This window comes from Salvelinus namaycush, chromosome 20 (assembly GCF_016432855.1).
Source record: "Salvelinus namaycush isolate Seneca chromosome 20, SaNama_1.0, whole genome shotgun sequence".
NCBI lineage: Eukaryota > Metazoa > Chordata > Actinopteri > Salmoniformes > Salmonidae > Salvelinus > Salvelinus namaycush.
This window is the reverse complement of record NC_052326.1, coordinates 41390926-41404655: the sequence shown is the minus strand read 5'-3', so window position 1 is coordinate 41404655 and position 13730 is coordinate 41390926. Positions and strand designations below refer to the sequence as shown.

The 13730-nt window shown below is 42.2% G+C and overlaps 1 protein-coding gene across 1 annotated transcript in view; it reads right to left on the bottom strand.

The window, feature by feature from the left end:
• Window positions 1-13730, bottom strand: part of LOC120064827 (inter-alpha-trypsin inhibitor heavy chain H3-like) — a 47181-nt gene that overhangs the window by 2733 nt on the left and 30718 nt on the right. Inside the window, exons 13-20 of the mRNA XM_039015424.1 lie at window positions 9182-9408; window positions 5671-5756; window positions 5514-5637; window positions 5374-5421; window positions 5009-5065; window positions 4356-4463; window positions 4040-4214; window positions 3067-3215 (exon numbers count right to left, since the gene is read on the bottom strand). Of these exons, the coding sequence (XP_038871352.1) occupies window positions 3067-3215; window positions 4040-4214; window positions 4356-4463; window positions 5009-5065; window positions 5374-5421; window positions 5514-5637; window positions 5671-5756; window positions 9182-9408 (974 nt within the window). The remainder of the gene's footprint in view (window positions 1-3066; window positions 3216-4039; window positions 4215-4355; window positions 4464-5008; window positions 5066-5373; window positions 5422-5513; window positions 5638-5670; window positions 5757-9181; window positions 9409-13730) is intronic.

Below are 13730 nucleotides of genomic sequence, written 5' to 3'. Positions count from 1 at the left end.
TGCTTCTACGCCTGCATTGCTTGCTGTTTGGGGTTTTAGGCTGGGTTTCTGTACAGCACTTTGAGATATCAGCTGATGTAAGAAGGGCTATATAAATACATTTGATTTGATTTGATTGAATATGTCCGTAAACACACCAGCCAGCTGGTCTGCACATGCTCTGAGGACGCGGCTAGGGATGCTATCTGGGCCGGCAGTCTTGCGAGGGTTAACACGTTTAAATGTTTTACTCACGTTGGCTGCAGTGGAGAGCCTGCAGGTTTTGGTAGCGGGCCGTGTCGGTGGCACTGTATTGTCCTCAAAGCAAGCAAAGAAGTTGTTTAGTTTGCATGGGAGCAAGACATTGTGGTCCGCGCCGGGGCTGGTTTTCTTTTTGTTGTCCGTGATTGACTGTAGACCCTGCCACATACCTCTCGTGTCTGAGCCGTTGAATTGCAACTCTACTTTGTCTCTATACTGACGCCTAGCTTGTTTGATTGCCTGGCGGTCGCCTTGCCCTGATTAAAAGCAGTTGTTTGTGCTTTCAGTTTTGTGCCAATGCTTCCATCAATCCACGGTTTCTGTTTAGGGAAGGTTTTAATGGTCGCCGTGGGTACAACTTCACCGATGCACTTGCTAATAAACTCGCTCATTGAATCAGCGTATACATCATTGTTGTTGTTCGATGCTGCCCGAAACATATCCCAGTCCACGTTGTCGAAGCAATCTTGAAGTGTGGAATCAGATTGGTCGGACCAGTGTTGAACAGACCTGAGCACGGGCGTTTCCTGTTTTAGTTTCTGTCTATAGGCTGGGAGCAACAAAATGGAGTCGTGGTCAGATTTGCCGAAAGGAGGGCGAGGGAGGTGTCATGACGTGGCCCTCTTTGGGTATAGTGAGTACCCTCCCCTCTCTCTTACCACCTCTCTCTCCCACCTACCAAGGCTCTGTTATCTCAGGTCGTAAATTCCATGAGGAGACTCTCTTTCCCCCCGGCCATGCGTTATAGAGAGAGGGTTCACAGAAGAACAAAGGAACTTCTTCTACCTCACAGAACTTGAGAACTGAACAATATCCATGTTTTGCAGAATGTGTAAACGGTTGGTGGAGAATCCAGTTACGACCGGTCCATTTTGTCTACTATTTGTGACCTCATGAGAGACAATACAGCCACATTACCATAACTCTGTTTATACAAGAGTCTCCGAGATTTGCATCTAATTATTGTATAAAATGAATGAGTAAAGATGAAACTATTTGTGAAATGATGTAATGTGATTTTAAACTGTTTAATGAAACAGAATCCAATTCCTTTTAAAAATGTAACTAAGTCATTGGCCCGCCCCATGAGCACAGACATTGATCTGGCGTCATGGGACAGCCCTTTTCTGCTGTTCCGAATATAAACCCCACCTGGAGAAGCCCACTCCAGACCATGCGTACCTCGATTACCGAGAGGGCTAAGGTTTGAGTAGAGACCAAGCGTACCTCGATTACCGAGAGGGCTAAGGTTTGAGTAGAGACCATGTATTCCTTGGTTGTTGAATACCTCCACCCATAAATGGTTAAACTCTGAGACTATCGATACCGACAGAATAAGAGCAAATCTTCGATTCTAATTACTAGTCTGCAGCTAGAATTTATGTCAACCTGGAATGCGAAGACCGACAACCGCCGAAACATCTATCTATAAGAACATTTCTGAATGGGACTCTGAAGTATCCATTCTAACCACGAAAGACTCCAGGGAAGCAAAGAGAAGTTCAGATGAACTTTACAACAGAGAGACGGACGATTCCAACAGAGATCATGACGACACACTGAGCGTAAATATATATATTGATTGCAATTATTTCCGAATGAGTGAGCGTTCATGTGCAAAGGATTAGCATTTCAATTATTATAATTATCAACTGTGTAGTGTCTTTTGTCTTTCGCGCCCTTCTCAGTCCCTTTGTCTACCAAACTGTCATATCGGTTTAGCCCACTAGGGCACATCTCCTATCATTTCCTTGTAACCATATCTACTATGTTTTCTTTATTATTTTGGTTAGGTCAGGGTGTGACGAGGGTGGGTATGCTTGTTTTGTCTTGTCTAAGGTTTTTGTAGATCTAGGGTTTTTTGTAAGTCTAGGTAATTATAGGTCTATGGTGGCCTGAATTGGTTCCCAATCAGAGGCAGCTGTTTGTCGTTATACACATACCACGTTGTGCCTTGGTCTCCACCTTTTGATGGCCGTGACACTACTTTGTTTGTTGTTTATGCATTTCTGTGATTATTTATTTTGTTAGTAAATAAATGATTAAGACAATTGATGTATGGATGATTCCTAGTGATGGCTGGGTTCGAGCAGATAACCAACAATTTACAACGTTTGGAATGAGACTAACGTGAGGTAAAGAACAATTCATTAATTTGAAGACTAATTGATCAGATATTAAAATATCTGAAAAGTTATATGAGGAAAATTATAACTTTGTAATCTGAAGATTTTCCTTGGTGCCCCGACTTCCTAGTTAATTACATTTACATGATTAGTTTAATCACGTAATAATAATTACAGAGAATTGATTTGATAAAATAACAGTCTTCACTTTAATGATGCCAAAGACACGACGGAGGGCTTTGTATGCGTCGCGGAAGTTAGAGTAACAATGGTCCATAACTTTGCCAGCCCGTGTCGTGCATTTGATATGCTGATGTTTCAGATTAGCCTTGTTAAAATCTATCCCCAGCTACAATAAATCAGGAGTGTTCCTCTGTAGCTCAGTTGGTAGAGATTGTGCTTGCAATGCCAGAATCGAGGGTTTGATTCCCGGGACCACCCATACGTAAAATGTATGAATGCGTCACTGTAAGTTGCTTTGGATAAAAGTGAGTGCTAAACAGCATATACTATACTGTGTCATTAACTACTGTATTTTCATTTATTTAGTGAGCATCCATGGTGGGAATTCATTTGGACACATTTCCTAGTTAGAGTAGTTGTTTTTTTCAAAAGCGTCTGTTAACAAAATATAATCACTCACATAGAAACAAAGGAATATGAAGTGGAATGTAGTCCTAACTGATAATGTTTCACTCACCCACGATCCCCATAATATTGCCTCCCGTTGGGCGCTGCCTCAGCGCGGGCCACAGGAACTGAATTCCATTCCTCTCATAGAGCATGATGATGATCTGTGTTGACCCTATGGTGATGTCCACCTCCTTGTCCCGTAGGATCAGAGACACACTGCAGGATATCAATTTAATTGGCAAAAAAAAAGTTAATATCTATTTTGACCAAATGTTTAAATGTAGAAAGGCAACTTAAGTAATATACACTGGGTGCACAAAACATTAAGAACACCTGCTCTTTTCATTACATAGATTGACCAGGTGAACTCAAGTGAAAGCTGTGATCCCTTATTGATGTTACTTGTTAATCAGTGTAGATGAAGGGGAGGAAACAGGTTAAAGAAGGATTTTTAAACCTTGAGAAAATTAAGACATGGATTGTGTATGTGTGCCATTCAGAGGGTGAATGGGCAAGACCAAAGAATGAAGTGCCTTTGAACGGGGTATGGGAGTATGTGCCAGGCGCACCAGTTTGAGTGTGTGAAGAACTGCAACGCTGATGGGTTTTTCATGCTCAACAGTTTCCTGTGTGTAGCATTGGGGTCAACATGGGCCAGCATCCTTGTGGAACGCTTTCGACACCTAGTAGAGTCCATTCCACAACGAATTGTGGCTGTTCTGGAGTGGGAGTGGGGTGGGGTACTGTGCAATTCAACATTAGTAAGGTGTTCCTAATGTTTTATACACTTAGTGTACACTGTAGAGATCTTCACGTCTCCATACAATACTTGTGTTCCCAACATTAAATACCTGAGGCCTAAACCAGACTGAACACTGCACTCACTATTGTCTCACTTCACTTGGTTTAACCAGGCTATAATTAAAACACCTTGCACTGCACAATAAGCTAAAGCAGAAATCTAATCACAGAAACAAAACAATACTGTAGCACAAAATGACTTTTATCAGAAAGTCTGTAGTTTGTCTGTGATTCAGAACCTGTCTGTTTTGTGATTGATGTTCAGGCTCCAGGAGAAATATGTTGCATCCTGTCCATTGTTGAAGGTGATGACAGTGGTGTCTAACTCAATATGTTGATTGTTTTTGTAGTGGATCACAATCTTCTGGTAGCCTGCGCTGGCTGATTGTCCAAGCTGACCGTTCATAGACAACTCTGGGAAAAGATGGACACAATTCATTCATTCAAAGATGTTTGAGGAGTGAGGGGATAATGTGGACAGGTCAAGGAATGAATGAATTTACTAATGAATGATGTAAGGCATTGAAAAACATTTGATTTCTAAGGTCAGGTCACCATTGTTGGGGTCCTTTAGGAGTCTGAGCGAGAGAGCCACAGGGATGTCATAGCACAGTGGCAGGGCCTGACCCTCAGCTGGCAACAGGAACCTCAGGGGAGGACTCACTGAGTGAGTGAGTGAGTGAGTGAGTGAGTGAGTGAGTGAGTGAGTGAGTGAGTGAGTGAGTGAGTGAGTGAGTGAGTGAGTGAGTGAGTGAGTGAGTGAGTGAGTGAGTGAGTGAGTGAGTGAGTGAGTGAGTGAGTGAGTGAGTGAGTGAGTGAGTGAGTGAGTGAGTGAGAGAGAGAGAGAGAGAGAGAGAGAGAGAGAGAGAGAGAGAGAGAGAGAGAGAGAGAGAGAGAGAGGACATTTGAAATGTCTTTATTCCTTTGGAACTTCTGCGAGTGTAATTTTTACTATAAAATATATATATACTGTATATATTTCACTTTGGTTTATTATCTATTTCACTTGCTTTGCAATGTAAACATATATTTCCCATGCCAAAAAAGACCATTAAATTGAAAATGTGAGAGAGAGAGAGAGAGAGAGAGAGAGAGAGAGAGAGAGAGAGAGAGAGAGAGAGAGAGAGAGAGAGAGAGAGAGAGATAATTCGTTTATGAAAAAACAGCAACATCTTAATAAAAAAACAGAAATATAAATATTGCAGTACCAGTTGTAGGTGTAGCTCTAGTTGTAGTTTTAGTTGAGTGAGATGGTTGATGTTTCTCTATTTCAGTTGAAAATGTAACATGAGAGAACATTTACAAAGACAATCCTACACACAGTCAGAACATTACACAAAGGATCCTACACACAGACACACACACACACACACAGCCATTGCCAGACGGCCGGCCAGCCAGACACGCACTCGTGCGCACACATACACAAATGCACGCACACACACACACGCACACATACCGTACAGTCAATCAGTTGGTCAGTGAGGGCATTTAAACAGGCATGGCTCTACACACAGACAGTACAAACAGACAAAAAATATTCTACAATTATTTTATAACGTGGAACAATTACCCATTATATAGGCAGAATATGAATCTTCCGCAGCAGAAAGCAGCAAGCCTATGACAAAAGACATCACATGTTGAGCACACCTAAACTGATGTTCAACAAGTGGAGCTATGATGTAGGGGAAAGATACAGTAGTCACTTGCCTCTTCCTCGTCCCGCAACGCCTGCTCCCCCCCCTGCTCCTCCTACTCCACCTCCTCCTCCTCCTCCTGATCCACCTCCTCCTACTCCACCTCCTCCTCCTCCTCCTGATCCACCTCCTCCTACTCCACCTCCTCCTCCTCCTCCTGATCCACCTCCTCCTACTCCACCTCCTCCTCCTCCTCCTGATCCACCTCCTCCTACTCCACCTCCTCCTCTTCTTCCTCCCATTGCCTGAGCTTGTCCTGTAAAGCAGTTAAGAGGCAGGAGTAGTTGTAAAACTCCTCACAGAATTGTTTAGAATTGGTCTGAATTGAACCATTGCAGAGTGAGGTTTTTTGCACTACACTCTCAAAGCGGTTAGACTTGGCTTTTAGTTGCTGTTATTTTGGTGGGGGAAGAACCAGCTAGGGAATGACAAAAGGAAAGTGTATTGGCTTAATAGCGTTGGGCCAATGCACTAATATAGCATCTCTCTACTGTTGTTGGCATTTTTTTGATTGGAATATTTTCCCTCTACACATTTTGACTCTCCTTTTTGTTATGTTAGTAAGTGTACAGTATTATGACAATTATTTTGTTGAAAAATCACACGTTAAAAAAAAATCGATTTCATTTTAATCATTGCATCTACCTGTACTAATCTAAACCTGATCACACTGATCCTGATGCTATTTATAGTGGTTTCAGTGTTTGTATACACTGAGTGTACAGAAATACAACTCAGTATTAGGAAGGCGTTCTTAATGTTTTGTCCACTCTGGAAATAAAACATAAGATATTCACGTTTTTGACTGCACTGGGCCTTTAACGCTGAGTTCCGCAATAGGCGAATCAGCGCCACTGGCCGCCCAGGCTATTTGTTATAGTTTTGTTACTACATACAATGATGTCCTTGTCGAGTGTTTGTTGTTTGAAGTACCGTCTTTGTTGTTGTAATATCGCAAACGGACTTGGCAGTTTCACCACTATGGATTCCAGCTTTAATTAAGATGAATGTCGACGCTGTTAAATTACTGTCAAGATCTGTGAGTTTGAATTATAGACTTCCAGGATCTTGCATGCGACACGTCTCATTACAATGCATCCATTTGCCTGTGCGGTGGATGGGAGCTAACCTAGAGCAGTGTTACGCTACAACGGTTTGAGCTACAAACTATAATGACCGAATTCTCTCACAAACACTCACGTCGTCTGTTGTGTACAATGACACTCACAAATTGTACAGGACCCAAGGACGCCGAAGTCCTAACTCCCCAAAAAATTACTCTACGGTAAAATGAATTGGAGCTGATAGGGTTTATAGACTATCATACACAATTATTCATTGATTCATTGTTTTGCCATGTATGTGCAGTATGCGTTTGTATGGATTAATAGCAGTAAGGGTTGAAAAATTCAAGCAACTTTCTCAAAGTTCCCTGGTTTTCCGGGAATCCTGAAGTGAATATCCCAGCGAAGATTGAAGATTAAAATTAGGGGTAGGGTATTTGTTTAACCACCATAATCTGGCACTGGCTGTGCAGGGTGCTCTGGTAAACAGAAAACATACTTTTGTATATATAGGGTATGTGGACAGCCCTTCAAATGAGTGGATTCGGCTATTTCAGGCAGTAGAATGGCCTTACTGATGAGCTCAGTGACGTTCAACGTGGCACCGTCATAGGATGTCACCTTTCCAACAAGTCAGTTCGTCACATTTCTGCCCTGCTAGAGTTGCCCCGGTCAACTGTAAGTGCTGTTACTGTGAAGTGGAAATGTCTACAAGTAACAACGTCTCAGCCGCAAAGTGGTACAAGTTCACAGAACGGGACCGCCGAGTGGTGAAGCGCGTAGTGTGTAAAAATGGTCTGTCCCCGGTTGCAACACTCACTACTAAGTTCCAAACTGCCCCTGGAAGCAACGTCAGCACAATAACTGTTAGTCGGGAGCTTCATGAAATGGGTTTCCAGGCCGAGCAGTCACACACAAGCTTAAGATCACCATGCGCAACGCCAAGCGTCGGTTGAACCAGCTCGCCGCCATTGGAATATGGAGTCGTGGAAACGTATTCTCTGGAGTGATGAATCACCATCTGGCAGTTCGACCGGATGAATCTGCGTTTGGCTGATGGCAGGAGAACGCTACCTGCCCCAATGTGTAGTACCAACTGTAACGTTTGGTGGAGGAGGAATAATGGTGTGGGGCTGTTTTCCATGGTTCGGGCCGCTTAGTTCCAGTGAAGGGAAATCTTAATGCTGCAGCATACAATGACATTCTAGACAATTCTGTGCTTCCAACTTTGTGGCAACAGTTTGAAGAAGGCCCTTTCCTGTTTCAGCACGATAATGCCCCTGTGCACAATGCGAGGTCCATGCAGAAAAGGTTTGTCGAGATCGGTGTGGAAGAACTTGATTGGCCTGCATAGAGCCCTGATCTCAAACCCATAGAACACCTTTGGGATGAATTGGAACGCCAACTGCGAGCCAGGCCTAATCGCCCAACATCACTTCCCGACCTCACTAATGCTCTTGTGGCTGAATGGAAGCAAGTCCCTGCAGCAATGTTCCAACATCTAGTGGAAAGCCATCCCAGAAGAGTGGAGGCTGTTATTCCAGCAAAAGGGGGACCAACTCCATATTAATGTCCATGATTTTGGAATGAAATGTTCGATGAGAAGGTGTCCACATACTTTTGGTCATGTAGTTATAATGTTACGTTTATAGATTGACAGTATTTGCTCTTTTATTTACTCCATTGACTCACACCATAGAGTAATTGTCATTCACTGTTGTAGACAGTATGTGTGTGTATTGTGGCGGCTGAATCAGAATTAGTTGGGTAACATAGATAAGATGTTTTATTTGCATAATATGCTTATGTGAGATACTTGTCATTAGAATGTTTCCCTTTGGACTATAGGGTTGGCAGTTGCACTTTTCCCTTCTCAGCTAGGGAAAATTCACTTGGGGCCCAGAGAGGGGAGAGGTCAGGCTTGTCTTTTACATGTCTGGTAATATGCAGAATATCAGAAAGGGAAAGGTCAGAATGGAACATTGTCTTCATATGTGAATGTATCTGTTAAACCATGTGAAGGGATGGCGTGATTAAGGGGGAACCAATTATCTCTTGGCTCCACAATGTCTGTGCGCAAGTCACTCCCCTCAGTGAGCTTGTCCAGGAGTGGGGAGAAGAGGGGGTTTACTTGAGATGGGAGAAAATAGAGTTGACAATTGAGTTATGCCTTGGATGAGGTAATGTTTTGGTACTATGAAGTACCAGGAACGAGATTAGAACCTCGTCTTAGAGACCAAACTGAACGATAATTTATAGCTAATGCTATCTGGCTATGGGATACTCCCTTCTCAAGTAAAAGGCCCTTTGTGAAGTTTTTCTAAGATCTGTGGTTCGTCATGTAAGTTGAGAGGGGTGTATCTTGGCTATAAAAGATATTGGTATTCTTTTGTAGGCACTCTCAGAATTCATTATAGACACTGAATTGATCTGAGAGTCAAAGGGCTATGGTGAAGCTCATATAATATTATTAAAGATGAAATTTAAGTATAACTCTGACTGGTGTGTGGTTTGTAACTCTCCTCATTTGGTAATACAGGAAAATGCCACGACAGTATACCTATGGTGTGTGCATGCGTGCTGGTGTGCTTGTGTTGATGATGGTAGTTTTGCTCACCGGGGTATCCGGCTTGGCCACTCATGAACTGGAAACTCCACCCAGAGAAGCCTTGCCTGGTTCCTGAGGGCTTCTCTCCCTCCTTTGGCTTGTGGGCCACCTGTGAGGTTTCTCCCTGGGGCTTGGTGACCACCATCGAGGTGAGAGGAGTCACAAAGCCGTACTTCAGACAAAGGTCCAGGGCCTCTTTCTTCACCTTCTCCTTCGCCTTCCCGCTTGACTGCACCCTGAAACACACACACACACACACACACACACACACACACACAGGTATGATTTAAGTACAATAATAATTTTATTTGCATAAAACATTTACAAAATAGTAAAATATTTTTTTTTACCTGGTTTGCAAAACCTTTAATGGGATAATCCACTCGAGAATTTAACTTCTGTAATTTTGGCGGATAAAGTTTGAATGACACAGTTTTATGTGTACAACATGTAAAGACCTGCGTCACTATACTGAGAGCTTTTCCCTTTCTAAAAGGACATACAGTATTTGTTTTTTTTTGGAGCATTTGTTCATGTTTTTTCAGAGCCTCCATACTGCAAGGATAAGAAAGTGTATCGCTGGTTGGGGGTAAAATTGGAAAACAAAGTATCTAGACCCTTCTATAACATGCTGTTTATATTTAAAAATATAGAGATTTGGGTTAAATTCTCCTTTTAAGTGGTCCATCTGTGAAATCACGAAATCGTGTTGTGCCACATCATCACAATAAGATTCTCGTCAATGGAGTTATGGAATAAAAAACTATCACATTTCATAACACTTTCTATTTACCTGCAATCCTGATCGCCATGTCAGCCAATATATGGTACGGGCATAATTGTCTAGAACACCTCCATCCGTCGATATTGCATGAGAAAGTATATATTTTGTGCTCAAACTAAACAGTGGACCAAATTATTCAACCATCAACTAGAATGGACATGAATCTTCTTATGATGGGATAAAGGTCAGGGAAATGGTCAACCACGGATTGCCAGTGCTGTGATAAAATATTGTTTAAAATAATTAACTTGAAGAATTTATCTGCACTGTATGTTTGTTAGCTAACTAGCCAGCCAGTTTTAGAGGAAAGATTCTATACATTTTTTTAATTAACTGCCAATATGCCAACATTCCATTCAAACAATGCAGTCAATCCACAGCCATAGACTGGCTGAAATCTTAGACAAGTTGTAAATGCAAAAGCTTTCCAAGAAAATAAAAATGTAGACATTTATGGTCAGAAAGTATTTATACCCTTTAACTTATTTCACATATTTTTGTGTCACAGCCTGAATTCAAAATGTATTAAATATTTTTCTCACCCATTTACAAACAATATCCCATAATGACAAAGTGAAAACATTTATTGAAAATGAAATACAGAAATGTCTCATTTACATAAGTATTCACACTCCTGAGTCAATACTTTGTAGAAGCACCTTTGGCAGCCATTACAGCTGTGAGTCTTTCTTGGTAAGTGTCAAAGAGGTTTCCACAGCTGGATTGTGCAATTTTGCCCGTTCTTTTCAAAATTATTCAAGCTCTGTCAAATTAGTTATTGATCATTGCTAGACAATTATTTTCAGGTCTTGCCATAGATTTTCAAGTAGATTTAAGTCAAAACTTTAACTGGGCCACTCAGGAATATTCAATGTCGTCTTGGTAAACAACTCCACTGTAGATTTGGCCTTGTGTTTTAGGTTATTGTCCTGCTGAAAGCTGAATTTATCTCCCAGTGTCTGGTGGGAAGCAGACTGAAGCAGGTTTTCCTCTAGGATTTTGCCTGTGCTTAGTTCTATTCCATTTCTTTTTAAATCCTGAAAAACTCCCCAGCATAACCATAACATGATGCAGCCACCACTATGCTTGAAAATATATATTTTTTTTTTTTGTGGATTTGCCCCATACATAACACTTTTGTATTCAGGTCAAAAAGTGAATTGCTTTGCCACATTTTTTTTCAGTATAACTTCAGTGCCTTGTTGCAGGATGCATGTTTTTGAATATTTTTTATTCTGTACAAGCTTCCTTCTTTCACTCTATCAATTAAGTTATGGACAGATCGACATTTACTGGGGGGGCTCAAGGCTGTAATTGCTGCCAAAGATGCTTCAACAAACTACTGAGTAAAGGGTCTGAATACTTATGTAAATGTGATATTTCAATTTTTTATTTGTAGTACATTTGCAAAAATGTCTTAACCTGTTTTTGCTTTGTCATTATGGGGTATTGTATCTAGATTGATGAGGGGGAAAAAACAATTTAATCAATTTTAGAATAAGGCTGTAACGTAACAAAATGTGGAAAAAGTCAAGGGGTCTGAATACTTTCCAAATTCCCCACACCAATTTCTGAATGTCATTAAAATGTTTGGTGGCATTAATCAGTTGGCCAATGCACAGTTTGTATTGATTTATTGATTTATTTTATTTGTCACTAAAAAAATACTTACCGTATATGCACAAAGATTTTTTAAAGTGACCGGGATTGCACAATAAAGCCGGGGACTTATTTCCATTGTGGTCCCTATATTTTACATAAATACTTATACAATTACATAGATACAGACACAATCTCCAGATGACTATGAGGAGAGAGTTTAAGTAAAGTTCTTAAAAGCTTGTCTGGCTGGTAGCTTATTCTTTAGATGTTTGGGGCTGCTGTAGAACCATGATGCACAGCCATAACCAAAGTGACTCTGGACTAGCTCACTAGCTAGGTTTCCATCCAATTGTCTACAGATTTTCATGCGAATATTCTAAAATCTTCATAAAAACAATATGCCATTTTAGTTTCCTTTAGGAAATGTTGGTGCTGGACATTCAGATCTGACCTGGCGCAGCCAGCGCCATCAACAAACATTCAGATCTGACCTGGCGCAGCCAGCGCCATCAACAAACATTCAGATCTGACCTGGCGCAGCCAACGCCATCAACAAACATTCAGATCTGACCTGGCGCAGCCAGCGCCATCAACAAACATTCAGATCTGACCTGGCGCAGCCAGCGCCATCAACAAACAGTCAGATCTGACCTGGCGCAGCCAACGCCATCAACAAACATTCAGATCTGACCTGGCGCAGCCAGCGCCATCAACAAACATTCAGATCTGACCTGGCGCAGCCAACGCCATCAACAAACATTCAGATCTGACCTGGCGCAGCCAGCGCCATCAACAAACATTCAGATCTGACCTGGCGCAGCCAGCGCCATCAACAAACATTCAGATCTGACCTGGCGCAGCCAACGCCATCAACAAACATTCAGATCTGACCTGGCGCAGCCAGCGCCATCAACAAACATTCAGATCTGACCTGGCGCAGCCAACGCCATCAACAAACATTCAGATCTGACCTGGCGCAGCCAGCGCCATCAACAAACATTCAGATCTGACCTGGCGCAGCCAACGCCATCAACAAACATTCAGATCTGACCTGGCGCAGCCAACGCCATCAACAAACATTCAGATCTGACCTGGCGCAGCCAACGCCATCAACAAACATTCAGATCTGACCTGGCGCAGCCAGCGCCATCAACAAACATTCAGATCTGACCTGGCGCAGCCAATGCCATCAACAAACATTCAGATCTGACCTGGCGCAGCCAACGCCATCAACAAACATTCAGATCTGACCTGGCGCAGCCAGCGCCATCAACAAACATTCAGATCTGACCTGGCGCAGCCAGCGCCATCAACTAACATTCAGATCTGACCTGGCGCAGCCAGCGCCATCAACAAACATTCAGATCTGACCTGGCGCAGCCAACGCCATCAACAAACAAGGGTTATTGGCAAAATGAGCCACATTTACGCGTCCTTAAAAACAGCCTATACCAATTTATAAAAACACTATTCCTGGTGTTTCAATGTGAAGCACATGGGAAACTTGATAGGTTATTATTTTATTGTTTTTTAGACTACTTTCCTAAAACAATAACTAAATCACCAAATTTCACTGGGTGAAAGACCTGGAGAGGCCTACAAGCCACAGTGCCTCGCACCCACTGTGAAATTATGTGGAGGACCAGTGATGATCTGGGGGTGCTTCAGCAAGGCTATAATCAGGTAGATTTGTCTTTGTGAAGGACGCATGAATCAAGCCACGTACAAGGTTGTCCTGGAAGAAAACTTGCTTCCTTCTGCTCTGTCAATGTTCCCCAACTCTGAGGATTGTTTTTTCCAGCAGGACAATGCTCCATGCCACACAGCCAGGTCAATCAAGGTGTGGATGGAGGACCACCAGATCAAGACCCTGTCATGACCAGCCCAATCTCCAGACCTGAACCCCATTGAAAACCTCTGGAATGTGATCAAGAGGAAGACAGATGGTCACAAGCCATCAAACAAAGCCGAGCTGCTTCATTTTTTTGCGCCAGGAGCGGCATAAAGTCACCCAACATCAATGTGAAAGACTGGTGGAGAGCATGCCAAGACGCATGAAAGCTGTGATTGAAAATCAGGGTTATTCCACCAAATATTGATTTCTGAACTCTTCCTAAGTTAAAACATTAGTATTGTGTTGTTTAAAAATTAATATGAACTTATTTTCTTTGC